The sequence below is a fragment of the Biomphalaria glabrata genome, chromosome 7, assembly GCF_947242115.1.
Source record: "Biomphalaria glabrata chromosome 7, xgBioGlab47.1, whole genome shotgun sequence".
NCBI classification, from domain to species: Eukaryota; Metazoa; Mollusca; class Gastropoda; family Planorbidae; genus Biomphalaria; species Biomphalaria glabrata.
Window position 1 is genome coordinate 100,704 of NC_074717.1, and position 21,269 is coordinate 121,972.

Below are 21,269 nucleotides of genomic sequence, written 5' to 3' on the forward strand. Positions count from 1 at the left end.
CCTATCAATTGAAATTAATTGTTTAAGACACTCTCACACAGTTGGTGAAGACATTTTCAAACAGTTTGTGAAGACACTTTCACACTAATTGTGAAGACACTTTCACACAGTTGGTGAAGACACTTTCACACAGTTGGTGAAGACATTTTCAAACAGTTTGTGAAGACACTTTCACACTAATTGTGAAGACACTTTCACACAGTTGGTGAAGACACTTTCACACAGTTGGTGAAGACATTTTCAAACAGTTTGTGAAGACACTTTCACACTAATTGTGAAGACACTTTCACACAGTTGGTGAAGACACTTTCACACTAATTGTGAAGACACTTTCACACAGTTGGTGAAGACACTTTCACACTAATTGTGAAGACACTTTCACACAGTTGGTGAAGGCACTTTCACACTAATTGTGAAGACACTTTCACACAGTTGGTGAAGACACTTTCACACAGTTTGTAAATGAACATAAAGTGACTAAAAAGCAACATCCTATCAATTGAAATTAATTGTAAGGATACTCTCACACAGTTGGTAAAGACATTTTCAAACAGTTTGTGAAGACACTTTCACACTGTTTGTGAAGACACTTTCACACAGTTGGTGAAGACACTTTCACACAGTTGGTGAAGACACTTTCACACAGTTGGTGAAGACACTTTCACACAGTTTGTAAAGACACTCTCACACAGTTGGTGAAAACACTTTTACACAGTTGAAGACACTTTCACACAGTTTGTAAAGAAACTCCCACACAGTTTGTTACCTGGCTGCAAATCGATGGACAGGAATGTTCCAATGTTGCCAAAATTCAGAAACTGTTTCTGCATTCCTGAAAGACAGAGTTGTAGAATTTTAATAGAACTGAAGTATTACAAAGAAAAACACAATAAAAAACTGCAGACTTAACTTGAGATGAAATTTAATGAGCAATATAACTTAATCATTTTTCTATTAGGCTAGTAATTCCTTTAACACACCTAGAACACGTAGACTGTCATGTATAAAATCACCAATAATACTACTTAATGGTTAAAAAAAAAAAGCATGTCTGCAGTACTTTGAATAAAACTAAAAATAATATACAAATATTTGAAGACACTTTCACACGTCATTAGCCATTATACAATTTTGTATGCAATGGTCCAAATATTTTAACCTGGGCATTAGCTCTGGTTGGAACAATTGTCACCCACAAAGCAGTTCCCCCCCCCCCCCCCCCCCCATCCATGCAGCTGATGTGTCCAAAGCAACGGCAAGTGCCAATACAGTATGGAATTAGCAGCACCGCAGGCTTTGTGAGGGTGTAGCATGCAGCAAGCTGCCTAATCATCACAGACTCCTGATTTTTCCTTATAGTTGACCCCAAAGACTTTCCCATGTTTAAGTACATCAGTAAGTCACCAGACCGTTGAATTCAGAGTTTTCTACATCCTAGACCTTGAAGAGTAGCCAACCAAGGCCAACGACCCAGCCTGAAACTTACTGATTTAGGCAATAGTTTCTCCCCTTTGCCCATTCTCCTGTTAGTAATAACAGTTCTGCTGGACCCAACATTTAAAATATTTTATAGGTAAGTGTTTATATCCATTTTCTTCCAGTAATAACACCTTATTACTCATAAAATTTGGCAAGTAGGAAATAATGATTTATAGACAAGGAAAGGAGGCAAATAGGAAAACAAGACACTAATTATTTATCAGTTTTTTTTTTACAATATCTAGTACTTTTCAGCTTGTGCAAAATATTTCTTTTATAAACTTTTTATTATTGGGAAAACAAATTTGATAAGCATTTTATGAGTTTCTGACATGAAGTCTGTAGCTATCTATTTTTATTACTCTTATTGATACCGCATTATCCTTTGACATGTAATGACAGCTGGTCTAAATACAATTTAGAATTATGAATTTACAGTGAAAATTTATTAAACAAAAAAAAAAAAAGAAAAGAAAATGAGACCAATGTAAACAACTTACCACCAGTCCTTATAAAAAACTCTGTCCCCGAATCTCAACAGTTCTGCTACAACATTCAGTGTCGAATGAAAGAAACAGTAAAACCAAATCAGCCAGATCAAGTGATTGGGAATCTGAACCAAAAAAAAAATATCATCAGTTCTTAATAAGTCTTTAAAACTTAAAACTACATAAGCTTCAACATCACAAAAAACCTAATGAACATGTATAAAAAATCACTTATGGTTATAACTATAGGTTATATGTGTTTACAATTACCTATACACTAGTTTTTGTAAATATATATTTTAAAAATAAGTAAAAAAAAAAAACATTGTCCAGGCTACCAGGATATAAAGAAGTGCTAATTTTATTTTGCTCAAATGTTCAGAATATTTTTTTTGTATTCCTATACGTTAAACATTGACTGCATCAAGAGAAATGTTCCAAATTTAAGCTAGTCTTTACACTGTCGATGTAATTCAAGAAATGTATTTGAAATGACATTCAACATTTAAAAAAAGAGAAACAAAAGGCATTCTTTAAAAAATCAAGAAATGTATTTGAAATGACATTCAACATTTAAAAAAAGAGAAACAAAAGGCATTCTTTAAAAACTGAATATTTACAGGTACAACTGAGTCTAGTTTTCATAGGTATCAAAAATAAAATAAGTCTTTAATCGAGGTAGACTGTATGAGCCCATTAAAATTCTTAACATAGAAACAAAAAATATGTATGTTTTCAAATTCTATTTTAAAACTTTTTTGTTCAGGGGAAAATACAATTACAAAAAGTTTAAACAGAAATCAACAACCAAGTTTGTGTTGCACTTCCATTCAACAAACTTACTGCAAGTTTTAACAATCTTTCTAACATTTTGAAGATTTCCATTTCTTCCAATGGCTGCCTGGCATTGTTTACTGCAGGGACAATCCACTAGAGTAAGAAAAAAAATTTAACATACAAATCACTAGTACTGCAACACCATAACGACTTATAAATATAAAGAAGAGGGCGGTCCAAACATAATTTGCTAAAACTTTTATTTGGTCAATACCAAAAAAAAATAATAATTGAAGTAGTGTTATAGTAACAAGGAGATACAAATAGGTATACATATTAAATGTGTCAAGTGACTACCAAGAACATACAACAAAGTTACATCTGTGTCAAGTGACTACCAAGAAGATACAACAGAGTTAAGTCTGTGTCAAGTGACTACCAAGAAGATATAACAGTTACATCAGTGTCATGTGACTACCAAGAAGATACAACAGAGTTAAGTCTGTGTCAAGTGACTACCAAGAAGATACAACAGAAATAAGTCTGTGTCAAGTGACTTTCAAGAAGATACAATAGAGATAATGTGTCAAGTGACTATCAAGAAGATACAACAGAGTTAAGTCTGTGTCAAGTGACTACCAAGAAGATACAACAGAGTTACATTTGTGTCAAGTGACTACCAAGAACATACAACAGTTAAGTCTGTGTCAAGTGACTACCAAGAAGATACAACAGCGTGAAGTCTGTGTCAAGTGACTACCAAGAAGCCACAACAGAGTTAAGTCTGTGTCAAGTGATAACCACCGGCTTCAATTCTTGTGGAATGCGTGCTACCTATCAAGCAGGATCGAGTTTGAAACCTAACTTGAGCTGAGTTGCATTTGCTGAGTACCTAAAGGCAGTACAAAATCTTTAAGATACTCCACTCCCTCCACATGTCCACAAAAGAGATTGGACCAGACTGCACTGAGCAGCTCCACATGTCCACAAAAGAGATTGGACCAGACTCAACTGACAGCTCCACAAAAGAGATTGGACCAGACTCCACTGAGCAGCTCCACATGTCCACAAAAGAGATTGGACCAGACTGCACTGAGCAGCTCCACATGTCCACAAAAGAGATTGGACCAGACTCCACTGAGCAGGCTGTAGTATGAAAGATGAGCTATATGATCTAAATATGTTTGGTAAAATAAACAAATGTGTGTGAATTATTAGCTAAATAACTACATATCCTATTTTATAAATTAAGATTTGTCCAGGATATAAGTTCCTTTAATGTCAGATTTCAAAATATGAAAAATACTAAAAAGTGCAGATACCTGTTGCATCAGGGCCACCATCAACCAAGTCAAAAACACCTGGAAATACAAAAAAACTTAGAACTGAATCATTTATTTACCAAGTTTACAAGAATTGTATGAGCTACCCACTAAGGAAACTTTCCTATGTTGGTGCAGAGTTTGTAATTAATTTTATTTTAAAACTCCAAACTATTCCATCATTGACTGGTCCCTTGACTTTTTTCTTGTCAGTAAACCACCCAGAAATGCTACTAATTGTTAAAGCAGTTTTTGTTCTTGTATTTCTGGCCTCTCTTTCTAAGGGAACATGTCTCACATTAGCTACAAACTGTCCCAGTTGTCATCTTTTCATGGCGATGAAAAATGCTTAGAATGTGCCAGAAAAACTATTGACCTTGTTGGGTTGTTTTTTAATATATAGTTATTTCTACACAATATTACTAGCAATGGTGTGAAGTCACTTTAATGTCTCAGAATTTGAACATTCACGACCATACAAAACATACAAATACACACAAAAAAATCAATAATTCCATTATTGACTGGTCTCTTGACTTTTTTTCTTGTCAGTAAACCACCCAGAAATGCTACTAATTGTTAAAGCAGTTTTTGTTCTTGTATTTCTGGCCTCTCTTTCTATGGAAACATGTCTCACATTAGTTACAAACTGTTCCAGTTATCTTTTCATGGCAATGAAAAATGCTTAGAATGTGCCAGAAAAACTATTGACCTTGTTTTAATATAAAGTTATTTCTAAACAATGTTATTAGCAATGGTGTGAAGTCACTTTAAAGTCTCAACTTTAAAGTCTCAGAGTTTGAACATTCACGAACGTACAAAAAAACAAATACAAAAAATAATCAATTATAAAGGAAATTCATTTCACCTAAATGTTGTAGGTTTGTTTATCAAAACTGAGACAAAATGTCATAAACTCACCATCTCTATCACTCTTTTAGCCAAAAACCTTTTCCTGATTCTGGCTGATCGAGGGAAATTAAGTTCATAGCACAAAGTTGGTGCAAACATGAAATAGGCCAAATCTGAAGATAATCAAAATGTGCAAATAATGAACAAAATATCAATTGTTTTTATTTGTTACATAACAACAAATATTTTCAGCAATAATACACAAAATTTAAGAGTTATCCACACTATACACAATATTTTTTAGATACGCTTTAACACAAATTGATTTATTATTAGTTATTAGATGTAACACACACTTAAAATATTTTGACTAGGACACACAGATCATCAATATATCTACAATCCTAATGTGACTAGATAGATAACTGAGAAAATGTACCTCGAACATTAAGATTGTCTGGATAACTTTGAAGTGTTTTATTAACTGCATTGTTAGCTGACTGGTCATCTGTAATCAAAGAGAAAGAATTGCCATAGTGAATTTAGCCAAAGACAAAATTTTCCAATTTATAGTGAAAATGGTAAGCAATACAGACGTTACTTCAAAAAAGAAGATAATTATGTCCTACGCATGCCGCTAGGTCAATCTAGTCAAGCATGTTAATCAATGACTTAAATTCTGCCAAGTCATTGGTTTTCCTGACTGACTCAGGCAACTCATTCTATGCTCTAATAACACTAGGGAAGAAGGAGTATTTGTACACATTTCTTCTAGCATACGGAACGAGGAATGTGCCTTCATCTTTGGGTCTTTCTGAGTATTTTATTAGGTTTTGTTTTTGTATTTGAAGATTATGGTTCAGTGTTTTATGTATAAATACTAATTCACTTTTAATTTTTCTAGCCTGAAGGGATTCTAAACTTAATGATTTTACTAAAGGTGATGGACAAATGTGAATATTTGTTTGTTATGAATCTCACTGCTCTACTTTGTGTCTGTTCCAGTTTCTTTATGTTTTCTTGAGTTGAGGGGTCTCAAAAAGAGGATGCATATTCTATTATTGGCCGCCTAACCAATAGTGTTAAATATATGTAAAAATCATAAGTGAAATAAATTTTCTAATTTGATTGAAAGAGCATAAATGTGTTATCAATAATGTTAATTACACGTAAACATATGTTGAATTTTTAAAAATATGTTGACGTCTATAAATCACTGAATCAAAGTAGATGTGTTAAAGGGCAAGTAAATGATCCTTCGTCTCACCTGCAATGTTACCCGAGGAGGATCTTCTCTTGAGCCTCTTGTTTGCGTAATTTTCTCGGCACCAGTAATTCACATGAGCATAAGAGATAAGCTTCAAAAAACAGATGGTGACATTGCCCAACGTGAAGATGGAAAAGACTGGAAAAAAAGTAGTCAACACACAGTAAGGAAATTAATGTTTACTGGTATAAAGCTTCAAACACAAAACATTGGACGCAATGGTTATTATAGTATTAGAGTTATTTACCAAGTTTAATCTCATATATATACATCTCTACATTTTACAAATCACTTGTTCATACTGGTTTAGAAAAGGGACAAAAAAAATGTTACAAAGAAAAAAAATTCAAGAAAGATAAGATAATTTTTATTGGTAAAAACAAAAAAGAAATTCAGTTTGACTACAGTTGATCACCTCAGCGTAAATACTATAACAATAACAATATAGATGCAAACAACATTCACACCCAAGACACATACACACAATGTAGAGGTGTTATATAAACTTTGTAGAGGTGTGTTTGATATTTTGTGCTGTCCCGCTGTTTGATAAAACTTGTATGGTAGTGTCCAACGGACAGAACTAATGTACAGAGTTGTCCTACTAACTTATTGGCAGGGGAGACTATTTTAAAGGGGCATAGCGACATATCCTAGGGATAGACTAGATGAATTTTTTGAAAGAGAGACCCAGCTTGGTGTTTTGAAAGGAAATGTCCAACTGAATATAAGAAGAGCTGAATAGTAAAAGAAAAGAGATGACCACGTGCAATTCCACATTGAGATAAAGTCTTTTTTTATATACCTATAACTGGATGTTGTGAGATTATGTCATTTGTTTTATACTTATAACTGGGTGTTGTGAGATTTTTTTGTATACCTATTACTGGATGTCATGAGATTATGTCATTTTTTTTATGCCTTTAACTGGATGTTGTGAGATTATGTCATTTATTTTATACTTATAACTGGGTGTCATGAGATTATGTCATTTTTGTATACCTATTACTGGATGTCATGAGATTATCTCATTTTTTAAATACCTATTACTGGATGTCATGACATTATGTCATATTTTATGCCTTTAACTGGATGTTGTGAGATTGTCATTTTTTAAATACCTATTACTGGATGTCATGACATTATGTCATAGTTTATGCCTTTAACTGGATGTTGTGAGATTATGTATGAAATGACTTACCAATGACAGGATGTTGTGAGATTATGTATGAAATGACTTACCAATGACAGGATGTTGTGAGATTATGTATGAAATGACTTCCCAATGACAGGATGTTGTGAGATTATGTATGAAATGACTTACCAATGACAGGATGTTGTGAGATTATATATGAAATGACTTACCAATGACAGGATGTTGTGAGATTATGTATGAAATGACTTACCAATGACAGGATGTTGTGAGATTATGTATGAAATGACTTACCAATGACAGGATGTTGTGAGATTATGTATGAAATGACTTACCAATGACAGGATGTTGTGAGATTATGTATGAAGTGACTTACCAATGACAAGATGTCGTGAGATTATGTATGAAATGACTTACCAATGACAGGATGTTGTGAGATTATGTATGAAATGACTTCCCAATGACAGGATGTTGTGAGATTATGTATGAAATGACTTACCAATGACAGGATGTTGTGAGATTATGTATGAAATGACTTACCAATGACAGGATGTTGTGAGATTATGTATGAAATGACTTCCCAATGACAGGATGTTGTGAGATTATGTATGAAATGACTTACCAATGACAGGATGTTGTGAGATTATGTATGAAATGACTTACCAATGACAGGATGTTGTGAGATTATGTATGAAATGACTTACCAATGACAGGATGTTGTGAGATTATGTATGAAGTGACTTACCAATGACAGGATGTTGTGAGATTATGTATGAAATGACTTACCAATGACAGGATGTTGTGAGATTATGTATGAAATGACTTACCAATGACAGGATGTTGTGAGATTATGTATGAAATGACTTACCAATGACAGGATGAAGATAATAGATGACAGCAGCAGGGAACAACAACAACACTGTCAAATTGATAATATAAATAACAACACCAACTGAGTTGCTGATCTTTCCCTGTGAACCAAACAAAAGGACTGGGTCAAGGAGACATACAACTTTAGGATCACACTCCCTAAATGGTTAGTCACATGATCATTGCTAACTCAAAGGTGGCTGAGTGGTAAAGTGCTTGGCTTCCAAGCCAGGGTCCTGAGTTCAAATCCTGGTGAAGAATGAGATTTTTAATTTCGGGATCTTAAGGGCGCCTCCAAGTCCAACCATCTCTAATGGGTACCTGACATTAGTTGGGGAACAGTAAAGGCGGTTAGTCATTGTGCTGGCCACTTGACACCCTCATTAACCATGGGCCACATAAACAGATGACCTTTACATCGTCTACCCTATATATCGCATGGCCTGAAAGGGGAACTTTCTTACTTTTTAACTTTACAACTTACATACAAGATGGCTGGATTCATAATTCCTAACATACAAAACTTGAAGAAGAAACAATATAAGATGATCAGAATCATAGTTTTAAATAGCATATAATATTAGGAAGACACAACACAAGATGGCTGGTGTCATACAGCTCTTAAATATACACTATAACTATTTAGGGTGTAAATCATCCTCATACACCTGTCACCTGACAAAGCTTGTAGAGAAAGTCAATTTATTTATTTTACAAGATTAGAATAAAGTGTATAAGAATATGTTATGTAGAATTATGAAGTGTCTCTATACAGACATTGTCTGTGTTCCCAAAGCATCCAAAAGTCTTAACCAGCTTAGACTTAGACTTAAGTCCTCCCTAACCAGCTTAGACTTACTTAAACTTCAGTTCTCCCTAACCAGCTTAGACTTAACTTAGACTTCAGTCCTCCCTAACCAGCTTAGATCTTAACTTAGACTTTAGTTCTCCCTAACCAGCTTAGACTTCAGTCCTCCCTAACCAGCTTAGACTTACTTAGACTTCAGTTCTCCCTAACCAGCTTAGACTAGGCTCTAGTTCTCCCTAACCAGCTTAGACTTAGACTTCAGTCCTCCCTAACCAGCTTAGAATTACTTAGACTTCAGTCCTCCCTAACCAGCTTAGACTTACTTAGACTTTAGTCCTCCCTGACCAGCTTAGACTTACTTAGACTTTAGTCCTCCCTAACCAGCTTAGACTTACTTAGACTTCAGTCCTCCCTAACCAGCTTAGACTTACTTAGACTTCAGTCCTCCCTAACCAGCTTAGACTTACTTAAACTTCAGTCCTCCCTAACCAGCTTAGACTTACTTAGACTTCAGTCCTCCCTAACCAGCTCAGACTTCAGTCCTCCCTAACCAGCTTAGACTTACTTAGACTTCAGTCCTCCCTAACCAGCTTAGACTTACTTAGACTTTAGTCCTCCCTGACCAGCTTAGACTTACTTAGACTTTAGTCCTCCCTAACCAGCTTAGACTTACTTAGACTTCAGTCCTCCCTAACCAGCTTAGATCTTAACTTAGACTTTAGTTCTCCCTAACCAGCTTAGACTTACTTAGACTTCAGTCCTCCCTGACCAGCTTAGACTTACTTAGACTTCAGTCCTCCCTGACCAGCTTAGACTTACTTAGACTTCAGTCCTCCCTAACCAGCTTAGACTTACTTAGACTTCAGTCCTCCCTAACCAGCTTAGACTTACTTAGACTTCAGTCCTCCCTAACCAGCTCAGTCTTCAGTCCTCCCTAACCAGCTTAGACTTAGACTTCAGTCCTCCCTAACCAGCTTAGACTTACTTAGACTTTAGTCCTCCCTGACCAGCTTAGACTTACTTAGACTTTAGTCCTCCCTAACCAGCTTAGACTTACTTAGACTTTAGTCCTCCCTGACCAGCTTAGACTTACTTAAACTTCAGTCCTCCCTAACCAGCTTAGACTTACTTAGACTTCAGTCCTCCCTAACCAGCTCAGACTTCAGTCCTCCCTAACCAGCTTAGACTTACTTAGACTTCAGTCCTCCCTAACCAGCTTAGACTTACTTAGACTTTAGTCCTCCCTGACCAGCTTAGACTTACTTAGACTTTAGTCCTCCCTAACCAGCTTAGACTTACTTAGACTTCAGTCCTCCCTAACCAGCTTAGACTTACTTAGACTTCAGTCCTCCCTGACCAGCTTAGACTTACTTAGACTTCAGTCCTCCCTAACCAGCTTAGACTTACTTAGACTCCAGTCCTCCCTAACCAGCTTAGACTTACTTAGACTTCAGTCCTCCCTGACCAGCTTAGACTTACTTAGACTTCAGTCCTCCCTAACCAGCTTAGACTTACTTAGACTTCAGTCCTCCCTAACCAGCTTAGACTTACTTAGACTTCAGTCCTCTCTAACCAGCTTAGACTTACTTAGACTCCAGTCCTCCCTAACCAGCTTAGACTTACTTAGACTTTAGTCCTCCCTAACCAGCTTAGACTTACTTAGACTCCAGTCCTCCCTAACCAGCTTAGACTTACTTAGACTTCAGTCCTCCCTAACCAGCTTAGACTTACTTAGACTTCAGTCCTACCTAACCAGCTTAGACTTACTTAGACTTCAGTCCTCCCTGACCAGCTTAGACTTACTTAAACTTCAGTCCTCCCTAACCAGCTTAGACTTACTTAGACTTCAGTCCTCCCTAACCAGCTCAGTCTTCAGTCCTCCCTAACCAGCTTAGACTTACTTAGACTTCAGTCCTCCCTAACCAGCTTAGACTTACTTAGACTTCAGTTCTCCCTAACCAGCTTAGACTAGGCTCTAGTTCTCCCTAACCAGCTTAGACTTAGACTTCAGTCCTCCCTAACCAGCTTAGACTTAGACTTCAGTCCTCCCTAACCAGCTTAGACTTACTTAGACTTTAGTCCTCCCTGACCAGCTTAGACTTACTTAGACTTTAGTCCTCCCTAACCAGCTTAGACTTACTTAGACTTCAGTCCTCCCTAACCAGCTTAGACTTACTTAGACTTCAGTCCTCCCTAACCAGCTTAGACTTACTTAGACTTCAGTTCTCCCTAACCAGCTTAGACTTACTTAGACTTCAGTCCTCCCTAACCAGCTTAGACTTACTTAGACTTCAGTCCTCCCTAACCAGCTTAGACTTACTTAGACTTCAGTTCTCCCTAACCAGCTTAGACTTACTTAGACTTCAGTCCCCTAACCAGCTTAGACTTACTTAGACTTTAGTTCTCCCTAACCAGCTTAGACTTAAGACTTCAGTCCTGCCTAACCAGCTTAGACTTACTTAGACTCCAGTCCTCCCTAACCAGCTTAGACTTACTTAGACTTCAGTCCTCCCTAACCAGCTTAGACTTACTTAGACTTCAGTCCTCCCTAATCAGCTTAGACTTACTTAGACTCCAGTCCTCCCTAACCAACTAAGAAGAAAAAATAAATCTCAAAATATAAAGTAGAACTTCTATTTTCAAGTTTCCAACATTCCTTAAGAAATGGAGACTATTATGCCCATGACTAAACCTCCAGCTGAACACCTGGAAATGGCATTTTGATGGGTTTGAACTCTGGACTATTGTGAAGACAACCAAAGCACATACCACACAATTAGGCAGACACCCACAGCTAGATCAGATCTCATTGATGTTTTTAATACTTTTATCTTAGATTATAAATTACAAGCACTACTTTAAAAATGTATAGGCCTATAATATTACATTATAAATTACAAGCACTACTTTAAAAAATGTATAGGCCTACAATATTACAAATTTAATGTGACAGACTGGTAAAATATGTAGGTCACAGCTGGGACTGCATTGCCGCATGAAATACTACAATCCTCCTTAATCTTCGGACTCCAACACAAGCTTTATTATTAGTAACAGTCTGTGTGATTCTAATCTTAAAGTACACTGTAATATTTAGAACTATAGCCAGATAATAAATGAATATATAGTTCTTTCATTTTGATATAAAGATCAAGATTTATAGATCCATAAATTTAAATCATTTTGGTTTCATTAATTGTAATTCTTATTATAGCAGTGAGTGGTCTAAAATTGTCTAAATCTAGTCTATGTGCTTGTGTTTTGTTTTAAGTATCTTAAACCAAAATTCATGGTTATAAACTTACAAGAATTTGATAAAATATTTTTACACTATAGACTAGTATTTTTTTTTTTATTTTTTTTTTGGATCTAGATCTATAAATGTAGATTAGATCTACCAGATCTATCATGTGAAAATTTTACTTCATTTAGAATGTATTTATTTATATATAGGCCTAGGCTACTGTTGTCAATTCCTAGATCATACTAAGATCTTTCTTGTCATTATTTTCATTCTTACATTATATATTACATTATCTTACAGTGTAATAGATCTAATAGATCTAGATCATACTATTATTTCCATTCTTACATTATTGGGACCGATTACAGTGTGTACTAGATATCTAGTCACGTCACCAAAACTAAGCCCTAGATATTTGGTTTTACCCAAGGTCACGCTGGGCCAATCAGGAGCAGGTCACAATATCATATCTTAGGACTGCTTATATGGCCAGTTTCTTTCTAGCCCAGACTATTGCACATTTTTGAAAGGCATATGACCTGGGACCTGAGATGAACTCCGATTAGGGAACAGAGCAGGAAGGACTTGTCTTCCCGTCATGCTCTGGCAAGAGACTGGGCCGCCGTCCAGCGTATCGCCTCGTGACGTCAGACCTGTGACGTACCAACGGGCAAGTTGCGACGTCGCAGGTCAGGCCTACTATAATAATTGTTTTCGCTGGTAGACCCCATACAGATCGAGGGACCCCCCCCCCTCTTCTTTAACTCTTGGCTTTGGGGGACACTCGTATAAAATAAGCGACACTGTTTCCATAGTTTCGACATCGGGGTACACAGATTGCACGAAACCGGACAAAGTAGGCTATGAAACCGGACAAAGCAGGCTATGTCCCAAGAGGACAGCGTTCCGTCCTACTCTGCGCAATGATTGACTTGATCCCCCTTAGCCGGCACCACGGATCGTCGGGATCTGTGTGGTTCATATGCTGCCAGAAACCAAGGGCACTCTCGGATTCCTCCCAAGATTTTTAACTTTTCACGATTGAGAGTTAGGATTTCGGACGTTTGCTTGTAGAAACGTGCTGGGTGCTTCGACATTCGTCATCATCATCAAACTCCATTAGAGTGAGGGCTTGAGAGGCTCAAATCCTCTCTTGCAAAAGCCCTGGACAGAAACCCTGCTGTCTTGCGTAGTGCGTGAATGTCGCCATACAGGTCGAGAATTTTGGGTTTCCCAGACCTGTCGAGACGGAGATCAGCAAGTCTGGGGCAGTCAAACAGAATATGAGGCACGGTTTCCTCTTCTTCCCCGCAGCGAGGGCACCGTGAATTGAAATTTGGCCATAGCCGCGAGAAATATGAGCCAACAGGACAGTGGCCTGTCCTGCACTGTGCTATAATAGCTTGCTCAGGCCTGGACAGCCTCCACCACGGGTAAGTGCGGTCAGGGCGCCTCATGCGCTCCCAGACTCCACGGGCTTTTTGGGACTTTTCCCAGCACTCAAACCACTTTTCCATTCGACATTCGTAGCAGCCAGCGCGCCATCCCTTGGGAGGACGTCCAGTGCATCAAGCGTCTCAGAGACATGTTTAAATATTATCTTATAAATGACAGATATTGTTATACTTCAAAAGATGCTAATTACGTAGCCCACTATGCACATCCATGAGTTAATCTAGTCACGCATGTTAATTAGAGACTAAATCTCTGTTAGTTGGTTTAGATCTAGATATCATCATTAGATCTAAGTAACAAACACAATTGTAACTGCTCCAGGTAGATCTAGATCTAGAGTCTAGATATGAAATCACAAACTTATACTTCATTGGAAATTATTGAAAGTTGAATAATCAGACTCTATATATCTACTCGCAAGACAAGATTCTGAGTTAAAGAAAAAACTACAGGTAGGCTACAATCACACAAGTAGCGAGGCGACATCGAGATTTTTTTTTATAGATCTGATCTATATTCTAGATCTAGATTCTAGTAGTGATAGTTTTGCAATAAGTACGTTTCCCTTCTGGAAGTTTTAATATGATTGTAAGGTCGAGTTCTTAGGTAACAGTTTGTTTACAAACATTTTGTCAAGCGCCACTTCATGCTAATCAACACGAGCTTTAGGAGATTTAGAAACGCTATCTGACTAAACCCGAACAACGTGGCTATCATCGCAAGCGAAGGTGTCAGCTGGATGGCCACGTCTGCTTGAGAACCTTGTTGATCGTCCAAGAGCTGAGCCGAAGGCTCTTCGAGTTCTAAGTTTGAAAAAAAACCCTGTTTGGACGCCAAACAGTAAAAAAAAAAAAAAACCCTGTGAGAACACAGTTCTGTTTGAGAGAGACCCGAGTCAATGCCTATGTAAAGCATTGCTGTTTCCAATGCCTTTGGCCCCCGACGCATGCTTGGCTGCACATGGCCGAAGGCACCGGGAGCCTCCGCCATTTTTCTTCGTTATACCAGGCTAACCGTGGGGGACTCGCCATTTATGCAACCCATGGCCGTGAGGGACTCACCATTTATGCAACGGTCCCTTGAGGAACGGCCCATGGATTTGTGACAGGTTTGTGGGGACTCTTTTACAACTCCGCGCCGTGCAATAGGTGGACTCTCGTCTACCCGTGGGGGAGTCTTATTTTGCTACCCTAACCACTTCCTCTAAAGGTCGTTTCCACACGAGCGCCACGATGAGGCAGAGTAGCATTGCTCGTGGCTTGAGAACCAACAATTTCGGAGGACACGCTGAAGAGACGAAGGCAAAACTCCAGGGCCTAGTGTGCTGTGTTGATGTGTTGCAATGGTTATTTTGAATTCAACAATGAATGCCACACAAGTACAAGACGCAAATCGTTGGGGAAAATGACGGAAATCGTGAGATGCAAGCTCATTGGGGCATGTACAGCATTGAACGTAGTATCATCAACCATTTGTTAACTGCATCCACATCTGCCTAGATATTTGATTTAGGCCACATTGGAATAACATGTCGGCAAGGCAAAGCTTCGTCTAAACCAGTGATGCCCAACCTAATTCGACCTGCGGGCCATTTTAATTTCCAACACTCATGTCGCGGGCCATTTTAATTTCCAACACTTATGTCGCGGGCCATTTACCGAAATTGACCTCAAAGTATTTGATTAGAAACCCGTGAATCTACTACTTACATTATTAATGGGATTTTGAGGTTTATTCTATTTTTTACACGCCTGGCAGTGTCTTCATTTCTCAGCTTATAATGTGAGCAACATTGTAACTAGTTTTACCACCGACTTATTTTCTTGTTTCTTTTTGGTAAATATTCCCATCTATCCTCCAATCTTTAAGCGCAGTTTAACAATATTTTATTTGGGGCTCAAATCAAGAATGCCGCCATATTTGTTTGATAATGCCGTAGGCCTATATGTATTGTTTTTTGTTTTTTCCAAAATAGTAACACTTTCTTTCTAAAACTATTATGTTGGCTTATTATCATGTTACACAAAAAAGCAAAGATCTTTCAGCGGGCCGGATAGAACCAAGTTGCGGGCCGCATCTGGCCCGCGGGCCGTATTTTGAGCATCACTGGTCTAAACTGTTGCGCCTCTTGTACAATGTAAAATGTTTTGCATGTCTCGGATGTTCCTTCAGAGTTGAAAATAATTACTTCCTAGTCCAAACCTCCCGCAGGACGACGGGGGATGGGAGCGGGCAGGGTTTGAACCCGGGACTATCGATAAGTCCGAACGACAGTCCAGCGCGCAAACCGCACGACCAGGCTTAGACAACCTTATAAAAAGAGCATCATTAAAAAAAAAAAAAAACACGCACAATATATAACTTTTGTTATAACGTAGACAAAATCAACTTGATATAAAACAAAGTCAATGTACTAGACTAAGAATATTTTTTTTTAACATCTAACTGACTAGAGTAACACAACCTTTCAGTTCTGGACGTCGTTTGTCCAAACTAAGAACGCTGACGACAAGGCCACCTATGTTGCACCATTCAAAACCAATCGCTAACCTCTTCCCACCGTCACCATAGAAACACACACACTCACTCCATAACGCTGTAGTTTGCCGATTTCTGCCCCATGTGAAATTCTGAACACTACATTCATCTTTGGACTTGAAGACAGGCCTTATAATATACATAGTGCCTATCATGAATCTTATAAACTTTCCTATATTGTGTCCACCATGAACCCGCTTAACTTTCCTATATTGTGTCCACCATGAACCCGCTTAACTTTCCTATATTGTGCCCACCATGAACCCGCTTAACGTCCTATATTGTGTCCACCATGAACCCGCTTAACTTTCCTATATTGAGCCCACCATGAGCCCACTTAACTTTCCTATATTGTGCCCACCATGAGCCCACTTAACTTTCCTATATTGTGCACACCATGAGCCCACTTAACTTTCCTATATTGTGCCCACCATGAGCCCACTTAACTTTCCTATATTGTGCCTACCATGAGCCCACTTAACTTTCCTATATTGTGCCCACCATGAGCCCACTTAACTTTCCTATATTGTGCACACCATGAGCCCACTTAACTTTCCTATATTGTGCACACCATGAACCCACTTAACTTTCCTATATTGAGCCCACTAGGGACCCACTTAACTTTCCTATATTGTCCACACCATGAGCCCACTTAACTTTCCTATATTGTGCCCACCATGAGCCCACTTAACTTTCCTATATAGTGCCCACCATGAACCCGCTTTCCTATATATTATTATTATTATAGCTTTTATATAGCGCTACTTTCACGCGTATAGCATGCTCATAGCGCTTTGGTCCAGGGGTTTGGTTTTCCGTGCTGCCTTAGGCCGCTCAGTAAACACAACTCTGCCCGAGTCGGGTGTCGAACCTCCCTTCTAGGTAGCCAAGCCAAGCACACTTAGCCCCTCGACCACGCTTCCCAAGTTAAACAAAGTAAATGCAACGAAAGTTCAGAGTGCCGAAGACCGACACAGTAAAAATACCTGTTGGTGTGAACAATGGCCTAAATAGCTTCAAAATCTTTTACTGAGCACTTTGTGTTATCAAGGTAAACAACCGACACTACAGTGGAAGAAACCAGCACGGGATACGCATGCGCACATATCATGGACAGACATGAAGGCTTACTGTGATCTCTTGGGACATCAGAGAATACAAAAAAAAAACTTGAAAATGGGGTTAGACAGCTACCCAGAACGGCAAATAAAAAACATGTTTAATCTTCAAGTGAAAAGGCCTGGTTGCTATGTTGATCTTTTCGTTTAGTTCAGTCCGCATATTCACATTGGAAAATTTGTATTCACCCTCACAGATTATGAATAGGCCTAAATATGACAGGTGACATATAATAATAGCAGCACAAAGGCGCCAAGGTCATTACGAGAATAAGGTGAAGAAAATATGGTGGGGGAAAAAAGACAAGCCCAGATGAGGTCTAGAAACACTGACCCCGACCAGGCGTCATCGCCCCTGCAGCGTCCAGCAAAGCAACATCCACTTTCACCATCCCGATCCCCAGCGTTCTAAACGAGTATAGTCGATTGGTCTCGGTCTAGTCATTAGGTCCCGCATCACCAGTCACGTGATTACACCCCCCCCCCCGCCCCCGCTCCTATCCATAACAATCCCCAACAAACAATTCTTTATTTAGGGTCAACACATACTGGAGCCGAGGCTTCTTCCAAAGACAGACAAAGGCCCCTGATTTAAATTGCACATCTCTCTAACACTGCAAGACGACAGTAATAATAATTGCATCTCTCTAACACTGCAAGACGACAGTAATAATAATTGCATCTCTCTAACACTGCAAGACGACAGTAATAATAATTGCACATCTCTCTAACACTGCAAGACGACAGTAATAATAATTGCACATCTCTCTAACACTGCAAGACGACAGTAATAATAATTGCACATCTCTCTAACACTGCAAGACGACAGTAATAATAATTGCACATCTCTCTAACACTGCAAGACGACAGTAATAATAATTGCATCTCTCTAACACTGCAAGACGACAGTAATAATAATTGCATCTCTCTAACACTGCAAGACGACAGTAATAATAATTGCATCTCTCTAACACTGCAAGACGACAGTAATAATAATTGCATCTCTCTAACACTGCAAGACGACAGTAATAATAATTGCATCTCTCTAACACTGCAAGACGACAGTAATAATAATTGCACATCTCTCTAACACTGCAAGACGACAGTAATAATAATTGCACATCTCTCTAACACTGCAAGACGACAGTAATAATAATTGCATCTCTCTAACACTGCAAGACGACAGTAATAATAATTGCATCTCTCTAACACTGCAAGACGACAGTAATAATAATTGCACATCTCTCTAACACTGCAAGACGACAGTAATAATAATTGCATCTCTCTAACACTGCAAGACGACAGTAATAATAATTGCATCTCTCTAACACTGCAAGACGACAGTAATAATAATTGCACATCTCTCTAACACTGCAAGACGACAGTAATAATAATTGCATCTCTCTAACACTGCAAGACGACAGTAATAATAATTGCATCTCTCTAACACTGCAAGACGACAGTAATAATAATTGCACATCTCTCTAACACTGCAAGACGACAGTAATAATAATTGCACATCTCTCTAACACTGCAAGACGACAGTAATAATAATTGCACATCTCTCTAACACTGCAAGACGACAGTAATAATAATTGCATCTCTCTAACACTGCAAGACGACAGTAATAATAATTGCACATCTCTCTAACACTGCAAGACGACAGTAATAATAATTGCATCTCTCTAACACTGCAAGACGACAGTAATAATAATTGCATCTCTCTAACACTGCAAGACGACAGTAATAATAATTGCACATCTCTCTAACACTGCAAGACGACAGTAATAATAATTGCACATCTCTCTAACACTGCAAGACGACAGTAATAATAATTGCACATCTCTCTAACACTGCAAGACGACAGTAATAATAATTGCACATCTCTCTAACACTGCAAGACGACAGTAATAATAATTGCACATCTCTCTAACACTGCAAGACGACAGTAATAATAATTGCACATCTCTCTAACACTGCAAGACGACAGTAATAATAATTGCACATCTCTCTAACACTGCAAGACGACAGTAATAATAATTGCACATCTCTCTAACACTGCAAGACGACAGTAATAATAATTGCACATCTCTCTAACACTGCAAGACGACAGTAATAATAATTGCATCTCTCTAACACTGCAAGACGACAGTAATAATAATTGCATCTCTCTAACACTGCAAGACGACAGTAATAATAATTGCACATCTCTCTAACACTGCAAGACGACAGTAATAATAATTGCATCTCTCTAACACTGCAAGACGACAGTAATAATAATTGCATCTCTCTAACACTGCAAGACGACAGTAATAATAATTGCACATCTCTCTAACACTGCAAGACGACAGTAATAATAATTGCATCTCTCTAACACTGCAAGACGACAGTAATAATAATTGCATCTCTCTAACACTGCAAGACGACAGTAATAATAATTGCACATCTCTCTAACACTGCAAGACGACAGTAATAATAATTGCACATCTCTCTAACACTGCAAGACGACAGTAATAATAATTGCACATCTCTCTAACACTGCAAGACGACAGTAATAATAATTGCATCTCTCTAACACTGCAAGACGACAGTAATAATAATTGCACATCTCTCTAACACTGCAAGACGACAGTAATAATAATTGCATCTCTCTAACACTGCAAGACGACAGTAATAATAATTGCATCTCTCTAACACTGCAAGACGACAGTAATAATAATTGCACATCTCTCTAACACTGCAAGACGACAGTAATAATAATTGCACATCTCTCTAACACTGCAAGACGACAGTAATAATAATTGCACATCTCTCTAACACTGCAAGACGACAGTAATAATAATTGCACATCTCTCTAACACTGCAAGACGACAGTAATAATAATTGCACATCTCTCTAACACTGCAAGACGACAGTAATAATAATTGCACATCTCTCTAACACTGCAAGACGACAGTAATAATAATTGCACATCTCTCTAACACTGCAAGACGACAGTAATAATAATTGCACATCTCTCTAACACTGCAAGACGACAGTAATAATAATTGCACATCTCTCTAACACTACAAGACGACAGTAATAATAATTGCACCTCTCTCTAACACTGCAAGACGACAGTAACACAGATGGGTAGCAAGGAAGTAGCAGTAACTGAACAAATAAAACATAAACTCAATTTATCTATCCTCTCGGGCGGGGGGGGGGGGGGGGTATATTATAATTTCATCTTAACACGAAGCAGGTTTTTTTTTTTTTTTTTTTTTTTTGGGGGGGGGGGGGCGGTAGCATCCTCAGACGGAACAGTTTTGTTCTAACTCTATCCTCGTGGAAAACAGTTGTTTTTTTTTGTTTTGTTTTTCGTAATATTCCCCCCCCCCAGCCCTTAAAACAAAACACGGGAAAGTTTTTTTCTTCTTACATCCAACAACAAACGGGACATTTTTTTTTAAAATTCTAAGACGAGAGGTTGTTTTTTTTTTTTTTTCTGAATTTATTCACAAGCGGAACAGTTTCATTCTGCCTTTATTCTCAAACGGAACAGTTTTATTCTGCCTTTATTCTCAAACGGAACAGTTTTATTCTGCCTTTATTCTCAAACGGAACAGTTTTATTCTGCCTTTATTCTCAAACGGAACAGTTTTATTCTGCCTTTATTCTCGATCGGAACAGTTTTATTCTGCCTTTATTCTCAAACGGAACAGTTTTATTCTGCCTTTATTCTCAATCGGAACAGTTTTATTCTGCCTTTATTCTCAAACGGAACAGTTTTATTCTGCCTTTATTCTCAAACGGAACAGTTTTATTCTGCCTTTATTCTCAAACGGAACAGTTTTATTCTGCCTTTATTCTCAAACGGAACAGTTTTATTCTGCCTTTATTCTCAAACGGAACAGTT

The 21,269-nt window shown here is 38.0% G+C and overlaps 1 protein-coding gene across 5 annotated transcripts in view; it reads right to left on the reverse strand.

Annotated features, from left to right (window-relative positions):
• The window catches only part of LOC106051926 (diacylglycerol O-acyltransferase 1-like), a 37,538-nt gene that overhangs the window by 3,362 nt on the left and 12,907 nt on the right, over window positions 1-21,269 (reverse strand). For all 5 annotated transcript variants that reach the window (XM_056034691.1, XM_056034689.1, XM_056034688.1 and 2 more), the window contains 8 exons: window positions 8,207-8,309; window positions 6,186-6,323; window positions 5,358-5,426; window positions 4,988-5,091; window positions 4,067-4,105; window positions 2,811-2,897; window positions 1,980-2,092; window positions 767-832 (listed from right to left, as the gene is read on the reverse strand). In XM_056034691.1, the coding sequence (XP_055890666.1) occupies window positions 767-832; window positions 1,980-2,092; window positions 2,811-2,897; window positions 4,067-4,105; window positions 4,988-5,091; window positions 5,358-5,426; window positions 6,186-6,323; window positions 8,207-8,309 (719 nt within the window). The remainder of the gene's footprint in view (window positions 1-766; window positions 833-1,979; window positions 2,093-2,810; window positions 2,898-4,066; window positions 4,106-4,987; window positions 5,092-5,357; window positions 5,427-6,185; window positions 6,324-8,206; window positions 8,310-21,269) is intronic.